Raw genomic sequence first — 17332 nt, 5'->3', positions numbered from 1 at the left:
CATTTCATCATAGCACAGTTTGCACATTACAGTTTCTGCTGTCATGATTTTCCTTTTGTAGCTTTATTTTGTTTCTTCCTTTTCTCCTCCTCCTTCTTTTAGCCAAATTTAATATTCCAGGGGTTAAATGGTACAGATCTAAGATTTATGAAGATTTGATTCTTTTGTCAGTTTTTCACAAATAGCGAGTTTTACTATGCATAATTTTTTTTGAGACAGTCTTGTTCTGTCGCCCAGGCTGGAGTCAGTGGCGCAATCTCAGCTCACTGCAACCTCCGCCTCCTGGGTTCAAGCGATTCTCCTGCCTCAGCCTCACAAGTATCTGGGACTACAGGCGCATGCCACCATGCCTGGCTCATTTCTGGATTTTTAGTAGAGACAGGGTTTTGCCATGTTGGCCAGGCTGGTCTCAAACCCACCTCGGCCTCCCAAAAGGCTGGGATTACAGGCGTTAGCCACCGCGCCTGGCCTACCATGCCTAATATTAACAACCTGATTGTTTTTACTAAGTCTAATTTTCTCTGCTCAATTTTTGCAGCTTTCAAGATTTCTAACAAGATGGGGGTTTTTAACCAGATTTTCATCTATCATCAATTTTACTGTGAACACTTTGGGCCATTGCCACTTTTAATGTGTTTAATTGACTACTTTCACTGATAGTATTCATTAGGAACAGGACAGAAGGCACATAGTTTGTTCTCATTTCTTAACTAACCTGTAAGGAAATTGTGGGCAGTTCCCCTTCACTGTTGGAGGGCAGCTGTTTCCAGGTGTTTGCCAACCCAATTCTGCTTCACCTATATGCCCAGCCACTCTAGGTCCTCAGTACTGACTGCTTGCCTTCCTGGTAAAGCAAGGAGTCAGCAATGGGGTCCGGCTCCAGAGTCAAGATGCCCTTGGTGTCAACATGTTCTGTGTCCCACCATGTTTCTGGGCAATAGAGAGGAAGAGTGAAGTAGAAGAGCAGAGAGCTGTGAGTTCAAGAGGCACTGGTAGAATAGAGAGCAGCATCCCTGGAGCCAGAGGCCCTGGGTTCAAGTCTCAGCTGTGTGGCCTGGGCCAGGTCACTTTGCTCACTGAGGTTCCGTTCCTTCATCCGAGACATAGGCCCTTACAGGTTGCAAAGGAGAGATGGTCCCTGATTACCAGGTGGAAGGGGCTTGTTGTGAGAATGCAGTGGAAAGTGGGGCAGCCCCAGAAACAGTCCAACAGCTATACTTTGACCTGAGCTCTGGGGCTGCTTCCTTCTGGCTGTATCTCACCTTCTCATGCCCCAAAGGAAGGTATTAGATCTAATAGAGTTCATCACTATACAATTTCGAGCATATCTCTCTCTCTCTCTCTTTTTTTTTTTTTTTTTTTGAGATGGAGCCTCGCTCTTTTGCCCAGGCTGAAGTGCAGTGGCGCAGTCTCGGGTGACTGCAACCTCCACCTACGGGGTTCAAGCAATTCTTCTGCCTCAGCCTCCTGAATAGCTAGGATTACAGGCACACGCCACCATGACAGACTAATTTTGTGTGTGTGTGTGTATTTTTAGTAAGGACGGGGTTTCACCATGTTGGCCAGGCTGGTCTCAAGCTCCTGACCTTAGGTGATTGCCCACCTAGGCCTCCCAAAGTGCTGGGATTACAGGCGCAAGCCACCGTGCCCAGTCAGAGCATCTCTTTTTGATAGAGGATAGTATTACTCAGTTGCCAAATAAAATATAAGATGCCCAGTTACATTTGAATTTCAGATGAACAACAAATAGTTTTTTAAAGTTAAAAAAAGAAATTTATCTGGCAGCTGGACACAGTGGTGCACATCTTTGATCCCAGCGCTTTGGGAGGCCGAGGCGGGTGGATCACCTGAGGTCAGGAGTTTGAGACCAGCCTGGCCAACATGGTAAAACCCTGTCTCTACTAAAAATACAAAAAGTAATTAGCCTGGTGTGGTGGCACATACCTGTAATCCTAGATACTTGAGGCTGAGGCAGGATAATTCCTTGAATCTGAGAGGCAGATGTTTCAGTGAGCCAAAACTGTGCCACTGCACTCTAGCCTAGGTGACAAAGTGAGACTCTGTCTCAAAACAAAGAAAAAAGAAACTCATCTGACAACCTCATTGCAGGTACCTGCTCTTCCTACCTACCTGCAGGCCTTCTGTTCCTTCACTGAGCTGGCAGAGGCTGGGGGCACCAGGGTGTATCTGGGTAGAAAAGGAAAGAAGAGGGGAATGTATATTTATTGAGTATGCACTACATGCCCAGCAGTTCCACGTTGCTATATCATTTAAGCCTCACATCTTACTATGGGGAAAGTCTTATCAACCCTATTTTGCACATAAGGAAACTGAGGCTTGGAGAGATTCCATAATTTGTTATGTAAGTTTGCAAGTAGAGATACTGGGATTCTAACCCATGTTCTTTCTACAGTGTCAATTCCCTGCTGGGAGTCAGAACTCCAGGGTTCTGTCCAGGCAAAGCTTTTAGCTCTCCTCCCCCTTCCCATACTGTTTCCTTCCCTTTTTGAACTGTGGAGCAAGGGTGTCAGGGGGTACAATGCCAGGTGCTACTAGGGCCTGGGGGTCACCACGAAAACCAGCCCTCCCTGGCCAGGAGTTTGGGACAGGGCCTGAAGCGGTTAGCTTTCTCCATGGGAGCAAATCTGGAGGGAGACAGGGGCAAGGGCTCAGGCTGCTGGCCCCCGGCCAGGTCCTTTCTTCCTGGCAGACACACTAGTGTCACCCCCTACCCTGCTCCTCTCTCAGGAAAACAGTCATTTTCTTTCAAGTTCCATTCCTATTCATCCTCTCTATCCTTCCCCCAAACACACACATGCACACACTCAGAGTTTCCTACAGGATTTTATTCTGAGACCTGTCACCTTCACTGGCGGCCTAGAATGAGAAAACTGCCCACCACCCCCTCTTCTGCCTGGGAAGTGAGGGGCCCCGCTAGCTGCAAAGAGGCGGAAGGAGCCATCTCACACTATGCTAGTGGATTAAAGGTTTGTGAGGGGAAAGAAAGAGCCTGGGAGTCTGTCCCCACAGCAGGGTGTGAAAGAGCCCAGCGCCAGACAGTCTGGTGCCCAGTGAAGACTCACAGTGTGCCCAGCAGAAGTGTGACTGGCACATCACAAACCCTCAGCTGCACCTCTGGACCCCAGGCCTTCCCTCTGCCTTCCTTGTCTCCCTCGCTTCCTTAGAGCCATTCCCTCTCCCCTCGTTAAGGGTTGGTCACTGGCTGGGAGGCAGAGGTTGGGTGGTTGCCAGGCCAAACAGGCCCAGGGAGGCGGCATTGCCTTGAATGGAGCTTGACTCAGGGGTGGGAGAAGGGATGTGCCCCTCCCCCACTTGCATTGGTGAGGAGAAGGGAATCCAGTTCCTCTGCTCTCCAAGACCCTCCCTTACATCTGGAGAATCTCAGCTCGTGCTTTGACCAGAAGGAATGATGTTTGGGCAGATTTATAAGCCTGGAGTCCTGGCAAATGTGCCTGCCTGTCTATGTGGGATAATGGAAGAGCCCTGGATTAGGTGTCAGGGCCTGCCTCAGCTACTCACTCATTCTGGGACCCTGGGCAGGCCCCTTGTCCTGGGGTCTCAGGTCTCAGTTATCACACCCTTGGCCCAAGAGTCCTGCCTCCAAGCCATGAGTCTTCCACTTGAGGTTACAATCCCAGCCCCTGGGATTTGCAGGGCTCAGAAATAGCCCACAAGAAACTCGGGATCTGGCCCTTCCAGCCATGCTGCTGCCGGGTTCATGCTGAGCTGCAGTTGGGCCCAGACTCAGTTGACGGGGGCTGGGGCAAGGGGCCAGAGTCTCAGCCCTCAGGGAGGAGTTGTAATTTGGAGCAAAGGGAGAAAAACCCTTAACTAAGCAGAGATGGAAAACTTTCTCTCAGTCAGTGACAAAACACACCCTTTGTTCTTATTTGTTTTCACCTCAGAGCTCTCCAGAGTCCCTGAGGAAGTGAAGAGGAGAGGGGCAGGAAAGAACCTCAAATGAATGAGTCTTGTGGTTGTTGGCTGGCCATAGACCCCAGGCCCTGGAAAGGGCAGAGTGAAGTGTCTAGAGGTGGCAGGAGGGTGTGAGGCCTGAAGAGAGATGGTGGGGAGCTGGGGGAGTCACAGCTGTGGCCTCTGTGGCCCCACTCTCCTCCGCTCTGACACTGAAGGCGGGGGCTGGGATTTGCTGGTAGCAACAGACACAGAACTGTTTTCAGACTCAGTCCAGGCTGTGGGGAAGAACAAGACCCTAGACCAAGGGTTCAGACAGACTCCTTCAGACTGGGGGCTTCTCCTGGGCAGAGGCTGCATCCCCTCCAACACACTGGGACCTCCACAGTCCAAGCCACTGTATTGGGGACTGTCCAGGGTAAGGGGAGTCCTCTCAGTCTGAGGGCTGCCCTCGGCAAGGTAGTATTGCCCTAGTCAAAGCCTGAGCTGCCCAGGGCAAAAACTATGTCTTCCCCATCAGACCAGGGGCTGCTGGGAGAAGGCCTACACCTCGCCATCATACTGGGTCTGTGGGGACCAGGCTCAGGCTCTGCAGCAGGTGTGACTGACGTGGGCTTTCTGGGTGGCAGGTAACAAATGGTACAAGCAGCACCTCTCCTACCGCCTGGTGAACTGGCCTGAGCGCCTGCCGGAGCCGGCAGTTCGGGGCGCCGTGCGTGCCGCCTTCCAGTTGTGGAGCAACGTCTCAGCGCTGGAGTTCTGGGAGGCCCCAGCCACAGGCCCCGCTGACATCCGGCTCACCTTCTTCCAAGGGGACCACAACGATGGGCTGGGGAATGCCTTTGATGGCCCAGGTGCTGACACAAAGCCTCCCTCCCACACAGCAGGAGGGGAACCCAACTTGGAGAGGCAGTTTGGGGGTGGCAATGAAGTATTCACCCTCCCTGTGGCCTTGGCAGAGCCACATCTCCCTGCAAAAAACCCTCAGTCTCCTCATCCTAGAATGGGAACAGTGGTCCCTGCTCTACTATGTGTCACATGTCTGAACGGACAGTCAGATAAAGCTCTGCAAGAAAAATGCTTTGCAAATTCTAAAGAGTATTATGCATTCTGGGAGAATCTCCCAAGGTCCCATCATCCATCCTCTGCCTCTAGACAGTCCTGTGCTTCTCTTGTTCTCCAGAGTGGATGTTCACTCCAGAGCCCTAAAACACATCCACTGCCCATCACTGCTCCCCCACCCCCAACTACCACAGCTGCTGCCACAGGGCAAGAGGCACCCTACTCCTGACAACCCCGACAGGGAAGTGCTTTATATACCTACACCACAGATAGTTCTGTTTGTCCCCAACCTGAAGGTTCTGGCTGCAATTTAAACCACTCTCTTCCCCTTCTGCCCAACGCTGGCCTTCAGAACCTGAATATAGGCTATTTGCATATTTCCTCTCCTAACGAAGAAAGGAAACCTGATCAGACCCCTTCAGGCTGGGGACTTAAGCCCTTGTATGGCCTGGGAACTTGAGCCCCCATCTCCCTCGCACCCTCCTGCTTTCAGTCAAGCCCACCTACAGCAAAGGCCACATCCAGGCCTTGCTGCTGGGACCTGGATTAGGACCAAGAGAAATCTAGGCTTTGCAAGAATCCACATGTAGTGCACACATGCACTTATTTGTAACTGACTTCATCCATGTGATCTACCTGAGATGGTTCTATCCATACCTAGTTAAGACAGCACTGCACTGGGAGTGAGGACTTTGGGATCCCCAAGCAACTCTCTGATTTGGGACAGATACCTTGTCTTTTTGAATAGTGGTCTTCTCCTCTCCCAAAGCTGCCCATCTGTCTCCCAGTGAGAGCTGAATAGAGTGAACAGTGCTTGAAACAGCTGGAGGCGTATTCAAAATAAGCATGTATTCCTCCTACACACGGCTGACCTTCCATGCCCCCAGGAGGCTCTCCTTTTAGTCCAGCCCCCCTATTTTTGTCAGTCCCAGTTGGCCTGGGGTCCAAGAAGGCAAAGCTGGAGGAACCCTCAACAAGCTTCTATGCAAACTATCCTAGCGCAGTTTTCTGACTCCTGTGTCAGGGTCACCTGCCCCTGTGGAAGGTGAATCGTTAGGGGTGGTACCCTGGCACCTGCACATGTAATAAGCTCCATCTGGGGCACACTAAAAGCTTGAAAATCACTGATCCAGCCCAACTCCCTCTGCTCATTCCTATTATAAGTAGAGAGAGGCCCCCCAGAGGTGCCCTGGCAGAGGAGGGCAAGAATATATATATATATATATAATTAATTATAATTATAAATATTATATTTAATTATAATTATATATAAAAATAATAAAAATATATACTTTTTATTAAAGAAAATATACATAATATAGAAGTGAATTATCTCAAGTTTAGCCTGATGAACTTTCATACACTGAACACTCCCAGCACCCAAATCAAGAAACAGAAGGTCCCATCATGCCTCCTTTTAGGGGTAACTATACTCTACCTACTTCTAGATATTTTTGAAAGTAATTCTTATGTAGCCCTTATTATGTGCTAGGCACTGTTCCAAGGATCACTTTTTTGTTGTTGTTGTTTCATGTTTTTTTGGTTTTTTGTTTTTGTTTTTGTTTCGAGACAGGGTCTCACTCTGTCACCCAGGCTGGAGTGCAGTGGCACAATCACAGCTCACTGCAGCCTTGACCTCCTGGGACTCAAGAGAGCCTCCCCACCTCAGCCTCCCAAGGAGCTGGGGCTACAGGTGCACACCACCACGCCTAGCTAATGCTCTTGGTTTTTAGCAGAGAGGAGGTCTTGCTTTGTTCCCCAGGCTGGTCTCGAACTCCTGGACTCAAGTGTTACTCCCACATCAGCCTCCCAAAGTGCTGGGATTACAGGCGTGAGCTACCGCACCCTGCTGCATGATTTGTAATACACATGTACACACACACACACGCACATACACACTTATTATTCAGAACAACTCTGTGAGGAAGAAGCTCACCATCATCATTCCCATTTGCAGATCAGGAATTTAAGACAGAGAGAGGTTAAACTAAATGCTGAAGGTCACACAGCTAGTAGATTGTAAAAGTAGGTATGGCACCCAAATTGGTGGGCCCATGCCGTATCTGCACCACAGTGCCTCTTAGGCCTCCACAGCCTAGTCATCTGTTCACCTCTGCACACATCAGGTTCTGTCAGACTTTAGGAGGGAAACTATACAGCAGAAAACAGCCACACACACCCCAGTGGCATTTGCGCTGGGCCGCGAGTACTTGGGGGCATCGTGGGCCCGTGGCACCCCCTGACGTTCTGCCCCGCCTGCAGGGGGCGCCCTGGCACACGCCTTCCTGCCCCGCCGCGGCGAAGCGCACTTCGACCAAGACGAGCGGTGGTCCCTGAGCCGCCGCCGTGGGCGCAACCTGTTCGTGGTGCTGGCGCACGAGATCGGTCACACGCTCGGCCTCACCCACTCGCCCGCACCGCGCGCGCTCATGGCGCCCTACTACAAGAGGCTGGGCCGCGACGCGCTGCTCAGCTGGGACGACGTGCTGGCCGTGCAGAGCCTGTATGGTAAGGCCTCCGGACATGCCCCACTCTTGGTCCCACCCTTGCCCCCCGGGCCCTCTGTCCTTGAACACCAGCTCCTCAAATATGATTTCCCATCCTAAGCGCATAGATCTGGCCTCCCTGTCGCCGACTCGTCCCAATTCTAAAGCCCCATGCCCCCCTCAAATCTGAAAAACCTCGGACTCTTGCTCCCCCGAGTCCATGGCCCTCATCTCTCCATCAGTCCCAACCAATTCCTGTGCACAGTCCCCCCAGCCCCAGCCCCTTGCGTTCCACTTACTGGATTTCTGCGCAACCTCCAGCCTCCGGAGCTCCCGCTCACATCATGTCCCGGCCCCCTCACCCATACCCAATCCTCGGGCCCACCTCTTCCCCCATCCCAGACCCCAAAGCCTTCATTCCTGCCCCAGCCACTAGCTCTCCCCGAGCCTTTCTCTCACCATGACGCTGATGCCCCCTACCCCCAAAACCTGCCCACCTCTGCCTGGTGATGGGCTCAGACCAGGTCTTCTTTCCCAGGGTGGGCCAGTGCTCCTGCCCTGGGACCTATCTCAGCGCAGGGCTGTCTCTCTCAGAGTGCCATGGGCAAAGCCAGGAGGCCTGGGTTCAAGTCACCTTCCATCCCTGATTAGCAGATGCTCTTGGGCATTTTCCCTCTGTGAGCCCTCAGTTTCACCTTCTGTGAAAAGGGATAACAATTGAGGCCCTGCTTACCTCACAGGGCTGTTGTGCTACTGGGTATGTGCATGCTTTGTAGCGTGAGAAACTTATGCCCCATAATACGAACAGCTACTATTTCATGAGTACCTACTGTGGGCAAGGCACTTGACATGCAACACACTCATGAAGTATGCTTCTTTTTGTCCACAGATCAAAATAATGGGGCTCAGAGAGGTTAGGTAACTTGCTCAGGGTCATGCAGCTAGGAAATTGCAGACTGGGATTCAGGTGATGGCACCAAATAAGAAGCTGGTTGGACTCTGCTTCACTCCTCTCATAAGTGAAGGATAGTGATGTAATTATTATAATTGCTGTAGTTATCACAGCCTGGGTCTCTGGACTCTGCCCTCATGACACTTGTGTTGCCCAGGAATCAGGGAAGAGGACTCCCTGCCCCTTTTAGTTCCAAACCCTTGCTTGATACCCCACTCCAATTTTATCTCAGGAGGTTCCTCTGTCCCAGGATGTTGGGTAGGAGAAGATTCCTGAGTTTAGTTTGATGGTTAGCACCGACAACCAGAAACAACTCTTTTTTTTTTTTCTTTTTGAGATGGAGTCTCACTCTGTTACCCAGGCTAGAGTGCAGTGGCATGATCTTGGCTCACTGCAACCTCCACCTCCCGGATTCAAGCGATTCTCCTGCCTCGGCCTCCCAAGTAGCTGGGACTACAGGTGTGGGCCACCATGCCCGGTTAATTTTTATATTTTTAGTAAAGACAGGGTTTCACCATTGGCCAGGCTGGTCTCAAACTCCTAACCTCAAGTGAACTGCCTGCCTCGGCCTCCCAAAGTACTGGGATTACAGGTGTGAAACACCCCTCCTGGCCCAGCAACAACTGTTAACCCCCACTCCCATTCTCCTTCCTTGCCCCTCATATTAAATAATCATGAAAGTAACCAAGGGAAGGTCTTGAGTGCACAGCATACCCTCCACTCTATGTGTGTTCTCTCTCTCTCATTTCCTTACTCACAAAGGGAAGCCCCTAGGGGGCTCGATGGCCGTCCAGCTCCCAGGAAAGCTGTTCACTGACTTTGAGGCCTGGGACTCCCACAGCCCCCAGGGAAGGCACCCTGAAACCCAGGGCCCTAAATACTGCCACTCTTCCTTCGATGCCATCACTGTAGGTAAGAAGGTCCCACTGGGGCTTTGCTTCTTTATTCTCTCCTTCCACATCTCTTAGGGTCTCCAGAGCTGGAGTACAAGGTGGGGGGATGGATTGTAAAAGCCAGAAATCCCAAGCCACAAGCATGCTGCAAGTAGCAACCCCACACCAAGCAAAACACTGCTTCTTCCTGCCCACTTTCCCCTCTGCGTCAACTGTACACACCATACCCTACCCTTGTCCATTTGGGAAACTGGCTTCCAGGACAGCATCTTCCCTGGAAAGCCAGCAGAAAGCTGATGGTCACACCTCAACTCTCTCTTGTCTCTGGGCAGACAGGCAACAGCGACTATATATTTTTAAAGGGAGCCACTTCTGGGAGGTGGCACCTGATGGCAACGTCTCAGAGCCCCGTCCACTACAGGAAAGGTGGGTCGGGCTGCCCCCCAACATTGAGGCTGCTGCAGTGTCATTGGAGGATGGAGATTTCTACTTCTTCAAAGGTACTGGCTCTAGGGCAGCTGGGAAAACTGAGCCCTAGAGAGGGGAGGTGTCCTGCCCAAGGTCAAAAGGACAAAAGAGGGGAAGACTCTCACACGAGTCCATCGTGGAGTCTCTATTCCAATTTGAACCTGTGACCCCAGGGGAGACTCTATCAGAAGATACCTTTCAGGGATGGATTAGGGAGCAGCAAGTGTCAAGGTCCCAGGGACAGTTTCAGAGAGGAGTCTAGAGGGAAGCAGAGGACGGCTCTAGAATTCTGCAATTCCACCGAAAGAGTGGATCTTCCTTGGAATCCTAGCCATGTGGGGTTGGACATGTCGCTTAACTTTTGGAGTGTGCATTTCTCGAATGGGGAAAACAATACCTCAGATTTTTTGAGGAAGGAGTATGAAAAGAGAATATTGCTTGAAGAGTGTACAATATCTTACTAGATACATGGTAATACTTAGGTAAATAGAATTCATTCATTTTTCATTCATTCAACCAATATTGAGTGCCTTGTATGCACTAGACACGGTTGGATATGTTAGGGATACAGGAGTGAACGAAACAAAAATCCTTGCCCTCATAGAATTATTAGTAGTGATGGCAGTGGAGAAAGCGCTGGGCTTTCCTTTCGAGGCTATCCGCCCTCTGCTGACACCTGCTGGAAGTCTAGACAATAACAGTGGTCGCTACTACCGCCCTGCTATTTATAACTAATTAGTAGTGCAATCCATTCGATTGGTATGAATACCAACCATCGTGGGCTCCAGCTTAAAGGAGAGCAGAGGTATGGGGGATAGAGGTAGGGTAGAGAGCTCACCCTGGCTCTCCCAATTTCCCACAGGGGGTCGATGCTGGAGGTTCCGGGGCCCCAAGCCAGTGTGGGGTCTCCCACAGCTGTGCCGTGCAGGGGGCCTGCCCCACCACCCGGACGCCGCCCTCTTCTTTCCTCCTCTACGCCGCCTCATCCTCTTCAAGGGTGCCCGCTACTACGTGCTGGCCCAAGGGGGACTGCAAGTGGAGCCCTACTACCCCCGAAGTCTGCAGGACTGGGGCGGCATCCCTGAGGAGGTCAGCGGCGCCCTGCCGAGGCCCGACGGCTCCATCATCTTCTTCCGAGATGACCGCTACTGGCGCCTCGACCAGGCCAAACTGCGGGCGACCACCTCAGGCCGCTGGGGCACCGAGCTGCCCTGGATGGGCTGCTGGCACGCCAACTCAGGGAGTACCCTGTTCTGAAGGCACCTCCTCATCTCAGAAACTGGTGGTGCTCTCAGGGCAAAATCGTGTTCCCCACCCCTGGGGCAGAACCCGTCTTAGAAGCCTCTGAGTCCCTCTGCAGAAGACCAGGCAGCAAAGCCCCCATCTGGAAGTCTGTGTGCCTTTGTTCCTTGAAGAATGCAGCATTGTCTTTGTCTGTTCCCACCACATGGAGGTGGGGGTGGGATCAATCTTAGGAAAAGCAAAAAAGGGTCCCAGATCCCTTGGCCCTTTCCTTCAAGGACTTCTGTCCTCCCCAGGCCTTTGTTTCTTCTGCTAAAGGTACAGTTCCTTTCAAGAGGTGACAGCACTGGGATCCAAACAGCGGGATGAAAAACTCAGCAGAGAGATTAGAGACCATTTTGCAAGACTGCCCTTCTCCTCAGGACCTCCTGGCTCAGTTCTTAGAAAACGGTGTCATATTTAGTCAGAGGCCGCACCCCCAGGAAGCATGGATGGGGATGAGGGCATAGGTGTCTCCAACCTCAGGGGCCCTTTGTGGGGTCAGGACGCAGAGTGGGAGGGAGACTGATGCAGGCCTGCCAGTCCCTGGCTTTTTGTCCGGGGCTAGAATAAAGAGGGGCCTTCAGCTGGTGGGCCGAGAGGCAGGAAGCAGCCTTCTTTGGAGCAGTTCTTCCATCCTTTGCTTTGAGAGCAGGTGGGCATGGGTGCAGGGGAGGCCAAGGCCATGCTCTTCCATCCAAGCCAGGACCAGCCAGCTGTGTGTGTGTGTGTGTGTGTGTGGAGCTGTGATGGGGAGAGGGTGCCTGCCTCTCCTCAAAAAGCAAAATGTCCTTGCCCCCCAGGCCAGATGGAGAATGTTGTGCAGCAGGGAGAGGTCAAGGGGCCTTCCTGGGGGTCTGCAACGCTGCAGGCGCTGGGGATGCAGCCTCCACAACAGGCAGCCCTGCAGGCTGGGGGTGGCCTTGTGCTCTCACAATGGCCGCATTCTCCAGGCCACACACGCGGCATTCCCAAAGCTCCTGCTGTCTGGCCAAGAATAGCTGGGATTCCTGGAGAAGGAACCAGCTCCCCAGCCTCCCTGTCTTCAGCCTCCACCCATGCCAGCATTTATTTTAGCATCTGGTTTTCCAGGCTTCCCCCACCCTTCCACACCTGCTAGTGCCTCATATGCACAGCATTGACCTCAGCAAGCCAGGGCGTCTAGGGGAGGGGAGAATGGTCTGGCAAGGGTTCAGCCCTCAGCTCCCCAGGGCCATTGTTGGCCCTGCCCGTTCATTTTCTTCTCTGCGGCGAGCAGAAGGGCATTTACCTTTGGATACAAATGTTTGTACTGTTCTGGGGTAGAGAGGGAAGCGGCTCCCTGCCCACACTTTTACCTCTGGCTTGAACCCCAGGAGGATCATCCCCACCCGGAGCCACCGTGCCCCACCTCAAAGCACTGACACTTTGATCAGAGGTTTTACTGAATGGTTTCAGGGAAAGAGGCAGGTTTGTCAAGAGGGATGAGGGAACCCGGAGGTTATTTTCTCTAGGCGATGCCCCTGCCCACCGGGCCAGAGCAGATCTGAAATACCCAAGAGGTGAAGGTGAGGCTGTGTGAGCCGACAGAGTCAGGTGTGCAGTGGCGCTGGTGCTGCGTGGGGCGGGGAGCCCTCGGTGGGCGCTGTTGACAGTGGGCTCTAGGTTATGCTGGGCTTTGCACTGGGGGCGCTAGGTGACAGGTGGGAACCAAGCACCAACAGTGGGCCTTCTTGCCGGATGGGGGCGCTCTGGACAGCAGGTGAGAAGGGGCGGTTCTGGGAATGTGTCAGAGAGGAGTCCGCGTTCGAAGAGAGAAGGTCGGTATGGAGTCTGGGACTAGGAAAGGATGGAGGGCACAAAGGCTGGGAGTGGGGGCGCTCAGGAGCTCCTAGCGGCCCCCGCCTTACCCAGATCCGGGTGATCCAGAACGCAGTGCGCCACATAGGCCGGGTGGCTGTGCAGACTCCTGCATTTCTTGCAGAAAAGGATTTCGCAGCCCACACAGCCCCCGCGGCGCGGCGGTCGTCGCCGGATCTCCAACACGCACGGCTCCTCCGGGAGGCTCCGCTTCCTGCCGGCGGGGACCCGGCGCTCAGTGCCTAGGGCCGCCCCTCCTCCCTGGGGCCCAGGCACCGCGTCCCTCGTGCCCCCGCCGAGGAGCGCACATTCACCTGTCGGTGGGAGCCGTCAGGCTGCCCAGCAGCGCCAAGGGGCCGAGCCAGCCCCAGAAGCCGCTGTCCGCGCGCCGCAGCAGCGCCACCTGCTGGGTGCTGGACTCCTGGCGCAGCGGGCAGTCGCCGCTCGCGGCCCTCGCCTTCCTCCCGCGGCGGCTCCTCGCCCTCCGCTGCGCTCTCCTCCGGCGGCCTCTGGTTGTCCTCGTCCTCGTCCTCGTCCTCCGACCCCTCCTTCCCTTCCTCTTCCGCCTCCTCGGCCCGGGGCTCTTCCGGTTCCTTCTTCCACAAGGGAGTCTTCACACCTGCGAGCCAGAAGGTCAGGGCAGTCCTGCTGTCCCCGAGAAAGGGTCCAGAATAATTTTTCATTTTATTTAATGTTTAATTTTATTTTTTTGAGACAGGGTCTCTCTCTGTTGCTCAGGCTGGAGTGCAGTGGCGTGATCTCTGCTCACTGCAACCGCCGCCTCACTGGCTCAAGCGATTATCCTGCCTCAGCCTCCCAAGTAGCTGGGACTACAGGCACGCCCCACTGCGCCTGGCTAATTTTTGTATTTTTAGTAGAAACGGCATTTCACCATGTTGGCCGGACTGGTCTCAAACTCCTGACCTCAGGTGATTTGCCCTCCTCAGCCTCCCAAAGTGCTGAGATTACAGGTGTGAGCCACCGTGCCCGGCCCTGGATACTTTTTCAAAAAAAATTTGTAAGTCCAGGCATGGTGGCTCACGCCTGTAATCTCAGCACTTTGGGAGATCGAGGCAGGCGGATGGCTTGAGCTCAAGAGTTTGCGACCAGTGTGGGCAACAAGGTGAGACTCTTTATTTCGCTACAAAAAACAAAACAAAACAAACAAACAAAAAACGGCATGGTGGTGTACACCTGTGGTCCCAGCTACTTGGGAGGCTGAGGTGAGACGAAGCTGAGTTAGGGAAGTCGAGACTATAGTGAGCCATGATCGCACCACTGCACTCCAGCCTAGGTAAGAGTGAGACCCCTTCTCTACAATTAAAAAAAAATTTTTTTTTTTTTGAGACAGGGTCTCACTATGTTGCCCAGTCTGGTCTCGAACTCCTGGCTTCAAGCAGCTCTCCTGCCTAGGTCGCCTAAAGTGTGGGATCACAGCCACAAGCCACCTCCCCTGGCTTACTGATCCCTTTTTTGTTTTTTGTTTTTTTTTTTTTTTTGAGACGGAGTCTCGCTCTATCGCCCAGGCTGGAGTGTGGTGGTGCCATCTGGGTTCACTACAAGCTCCACCTCCCGGGTTCATGCCATTCTCCTGCCTCAGCCTCCTGAGTAGCTGGGACTACAGGAGCCCACCACCATGCCTGGCTAACTTTTTGTATTTTTAGAAGAGACGGGGTCTCACCGTGTTAGCCAGGATGGTCTCGATCTCCTGACCTCAAGATCTGCCCGCCTCGGCCTCCCAAAGTGTTGGGATTACAGGCGTGAGCCACCGCGCCCGGTCGCTGATCCCATTTTAACAGGTGGTTATTTGTAGAATATTTTATTTTCTGAATGAGATTTCCTTCCTCCAAGTGGGTCTTGCCTTAAGGAAGCCCAGCATCTCCGCTGGTGGGGCGGGCAGGCGGGTGGGCTTACAGCACCTCTGTATGATTAGAAAAGGCGCCTTATAGTCAGGGAGATGGAAAAAGGACCCTCTATGGGCAGACCAATTGGGAAAAGGCTGTCCTTAGGGTGAGCTGATTAGGAAAACGTGCCTCAGACTTCAGCCACCATTGTCCCCTCTTGCTGGTGCCTTTGTTCAGGGCACAGATACCACAAGCAGTAGCCCCAGCAGGACGTTCTTGGACTGACATGGAAGCTAAGCTGGCCTCCCCTAGAAGGTGTCCCCCGCCCATTCAGCAAACATTCACCAGGCTTCTTGCATCCTGTGTCTGTCACAGGATGTAAAGGAAAGGGGGGAGGAGGGCAGGGAAGACACAACTCGTGGAGTTTGCTATGGAAAAGTGAAGAAACTTTTCTAGGCTGGGCACAGTGGCTCATGCCTGTAATTCCAGCACTTTGGGAGGCTGAGGCAGGTGGATCACCTGAGGTCGGGAGTTTGAGACCAGCCTGACCAACATGGAGAAACCCTGTCTCTACTAAAAATACAAAATTAGCCAGGCATGGCAGTGCATGCCTGTAATCCCAGCTACTCAGGAGGCTGAGACAGGAGAATCACTTGAACCTGGGGCGGGCGTGGAGGTTGTGGTGAGCCGAGATCACGCCATTGCATTCCAGCCTGAGCAACTCTTGTTGAAACTCCGTCTCAAAAAAGAAAAAAAAAGAAGAAAAGAAAAAGAAACGTTTCTATCAATCCCAGTCCATCCTATTTAAAGGGCAAAGGAAATGCTCATAATTGGTGTTTTAGCCTTCTGGTTGTAAAAGGCCAGGCCTAGTACACAGCTAGAAAAGGGTTCCAGAGATGTTTCAGGAGGAAGGGGAGGAGGAAAAGGGGTTGAAAAGAAAGGGTTGGACATTGAGTGCTGCGCTATGGAATTTGGACTTTGCCTCTCAGCAGTGAGGAGCCACTGAACATTCTTGTAGAAGGACATGTTCCAAGCTGTCTTTTAGGATGTTCCCTCTGACAAGACAGAGGGAGACCCCACCTAGGAGTCATTACAGTGGTCCAGGCCAGAAAAGACAAAGGTCTGAACAAGAGCATGTGGAGATGATGAAGCAGATGTGAAGACTATTCTGGAGCCAGATGTAGTGGCTCACACCTGTAATCCCAGCACTTTGGGAGGCCAAGGCGGGAGGATCACTTGAGCCTGGGAGGTTGAGACTGTGGTGAGCTATGATGATAACGCCACTGTACTCCAGCCTGGGTGACACAGCAGGACTGTTTCTAAAACAAACAAACAAACAAACAAAAACAGGCCAGGCACGGTGGTTCACGCCTGTAATCCCAGGATTTTGGGAGGCCAAGGTGGGTGGATCACTTGAGGTCAGGAGTTCGCTACTAGCCTGGCCAACTACTAAAAATACAAAATACAAAAATTAGCTGGGTGCTGTGGCATGCTCCTGTGGTCTCAGCTACTCGGGAGCCTGAGGCACGAGAATCGCTTGAACCCGGAAGGCAGAGGCTGCAGTGAGCCAAGATCTCGCCACTGCACTCCAGTCTGGGTGACAGAGCAAGACTCTGTCTCCAAAAAAAAAAAAAAAAAAAAAAAAAAGAGTATTCAGGAAGGGGAAAGGAGAGGGCTTGCAGCTACATGGATGGGTAACTGAGAAGAGGTTGGACTTCATGGTGATGGTCTTGACTGTCCAAGCTAGGGTCAAGAGGACCTGTCCACCAGCCCCACCCTGCCTCCAGCCCCACTCACCATGCTTATCCATTCTTCCCAAGGCTGTGCCCTGCTTTCCCTGATCAGGGACTGGGATGTGAGAGGATGCCCAGAACCCAGAGAACTTTGTCTCATGTCTAGGGCCTCTATTGGATCACAAGGGGTGGGGCTAGAACCTCACCTGCCCATAAGGCTCTGCCCAGGAATAATTTCCTTTTCCAGAGCCTCCCAAAGCACTAACAACCCAGGTGTCTCCTACCTTCCCTCTTAGGAAGGCATTAAAGGGGAAGAGAGGACGGCTTTGGCCCCTAATAAACTGGATTCAAATCCCAGCTCTACCACATAAATACAAAAGTTATCTGATGTTCAGCATGGTATCTCTCTGACTTTCACTCTCTTCATCTGTAAGTCAGAGTAGTAGTACAGTACCAGGCTCTACCTGGCCTACAGGAAGCACTGAAAGCATTGCGTTTGTTGGTATCATTATATTCTCTCCTCCTCCTCCTGTCTTATCCTTATCCTTCTTCACCCCATACTCCCCACTTCTTCTATTTCCATTTCATTGCCTTAGTGCCAAGGAATACAAGGGAATAGGTGCCAAGTCCAGTAGGAAGTAGGACTTGGGCACGAGGAGGGTATAGCTCCTGGATATTGTGTATTTGTGGGGGGCAGAGGCTGGGGAGGGAGTAAAATCATGGAGCTTCAGGAAAATCCTTTCCTTTCCTGGACTCGAAGTGGAGTATATTGGCACAGAGAGGAATGTGCAGATGGACAATGGACAGATTCAGCTCTGGAAAGCCCTCTGTCTATTGA

At 52.5% G+C, this 17332-nt stretch overlaps 2 protein-coding genes across 5 annotated transcripts in view; one reads left to right on the top strand and one right to left on the bottom strand.

Annotated features, from left to right (window-relative positions):
* MMP28 (matrix metallopeptidase 28) overlaps positions 1-17332 on the top strand; it is a 40493-nt gene that overhangs the window by 18606 nt on the left and 4555 nt on the right. Inside the window, exons 4-9 of one of the 4 annotated variants that reach the window (XM_025362008.1) lie at positions 4566-4790; positions 7261-7506; positions 9199-9348; positions 9662-9829; positions 10540-10602; positions 10660-11695. In XM_025362008.1, the coding sequence (XP_025217793.1) occupies positions 4566-4790; positions 7261-7506; positions 9199-9348; positions 9662-9829; positions 10540-10562 (812 nt within the window). In that variant the 3' untranslated portion in view covers positions 10563-10602; positions 10660-11695. Of the gene's footprint in view, positions 1-4565; positions 4791-7260; positions 7507-9198; positions 9349-9661; positions 9830-10539; positions 10603-10659; positions 11696-17332 lie in introns of those variants that run through there. The other 3 variants (XR_003116195.1, XM_025362007.1, XM_025362006.1) reach the window with 3 other exon arrangements.
* Positions 12482-16571, bottom strand: C16H17orf50 (chromosome 16 C17orf50 homolog). Its single transcript, XM_025362009.1, is given in 4 exon segments — positions 12482-13131; positions 13232-13354; positions 13356-13536; positions 16559-16571. Coding segments are annotated over 4 exon segments (510 nt in total). The 3' UTR covers positions 12482-12938.

The sequence above is a fragment of the Theropithecus gelada genome, chromosome 16 (genome assembly GCF_003255815.1).
Source record: "Theropithecus gelada isolate Dixy chromosome 16, Tgel_1.0, whole genome shotgun sequence".
NCBI lineage: Eukaryota > Metazoa > Chordata > Mammalia > Primates > Cercopithecidae > Theropithecus > Theropithecus gelada.
This window is presented reverse-complemented; position numbering and strand designations above follow the sequence as displayed.